Source organism: Carlito syrichta, unplaced genomic scaffold (genome assembly GCF_000164805.1).
Source record: "Carlito syrichta isolate Samal-C Ts95f unplaced genomic scaffold, Tarsius_syrichta-2.0.1 Scaffold303370, whole genome shotgun sequence".
In the NCBI taxonomy this organism is placed as follows: Eukaryota; Metazoa; Chordata; class Mammalia; order Primates; family Tarsiidae; genus Carlito; species Carlito syrichta.
This window is the reverse complement of record NW_007247466.1, coordinates 224,581-225,670: the sequence shown is the minus strand read 5'-3', so window position 1 is coordinate 225,670 and position 1,090 is coordinate 224,581. Positions and strand designations below refer to the sequence as shown.

The 1,090-nt window shown below is 40.6% G+C and overlaps 1 protein-coding gene across 1 annotated transcript in view; it reads right to left on the bottom strand.

Annotated features, from left to right (window-relative positions):
- The window catches only part of ADAMTS9 (ADAM metallopeptidase with thrombospondin type 1 motif 9), a 216,135-nt gene that overhangs the window by 136,410 nt on the left and 78,635 nt on the right, over window positions 1–1,090 (bottom strand). The window contains exon 8 of the mRNA XM_021712572.1: window positions 444–733. Within this exon, the coding sequence (XP_021568247.1) occupies window positions 444–733 (290 nt within the window). The remainder of the gene's footprint in view (window positions 1–443; window positions 734–1,090) is intronic.

The window sequence follows — 1,090 nt, the reverse complement described above, 5'->3', positions numbered from 1 at the left end:
CAGAAGACTCACACCTGGCTCTTCAAAGTCCATAAGTGAGACTAAAAGCATTGGTTTTGGAAACTGGACAAGCTAGAGGTTGCCTGCTTTAGGTCAATAGCTTTACCTGACCTAGGCATGTGACCTAATTCCTCTGAGACCCAGTTTTCTTACCTAGGAAATGGGGATGATAATCTCAACTAGCAGGGCTGCCAGGAGAAATAGAAATAGAAATTATGCCTTTTAAGTAAGAAGCACACCGTCTAACAGAGACACTTAGCGTTGATAACTGTTACTGTCATTATTAAAAGGCAACCAGTGAATAATCTTAGGTTCCCTTCAGTCACTTGCCTGAATGGCTGCTATGACAGCCCTGAATGATTCTCCAAAGCACTAGGTAGAAGCCCATTCCCCAAGGGCACATTTAGAGACCTCATAAATCACCTCCTTTTGAATGTACTTACAATTGACATTAAGGTCAAAATATAGTGTTGAAGGTTTGCTCCATGGTACAAAACCATTCTGTTGTCTGCCACCACCATTACTTCTACAAACCGTGGATAGGATAAAAAACGCTTTGTCCTTCTGTGGGTCTTCTTTTCCCTTGTGCTGTCCGTCTTGTTTCCATAGGCAGAAAACGCCTTTGTTGCTAAGCCTCTGTTGAATACTGCCACATCATCAGCCAGGCTGTTCCTTTCTCCCCATTTTCTCCTTCTGATTTTCCTCTTGCCTTTACTTTGACTATTTTTGTGTTCTGTAACAAATCAGATGGTATGCATTACATTTCAAGCCACATCTATATTATATTAAGAATTTAATTTGACACATCGTAAAATGACGCCTCTGTAGTCAAATTACAGACAAAAACAAGTCCTCCATACTGGACTCCACAGGTGCAACTCAATCTGCACTCTCATCCAAATGATTAACGACTTGAGATTAGCTTCCCTGGGAAGCTTCCATACATACTCACTTAAGGTATTAGAAAATCAGGCCTGAATTTAAGGGAAACAATTGCATGTGATTCTTTTATTTGGCGACAAAGCCTTGCTGGGATTGATTCAAGGAATCTCACTTTCACTGTTCTTTGCCATAGATATAGTAAGGACTA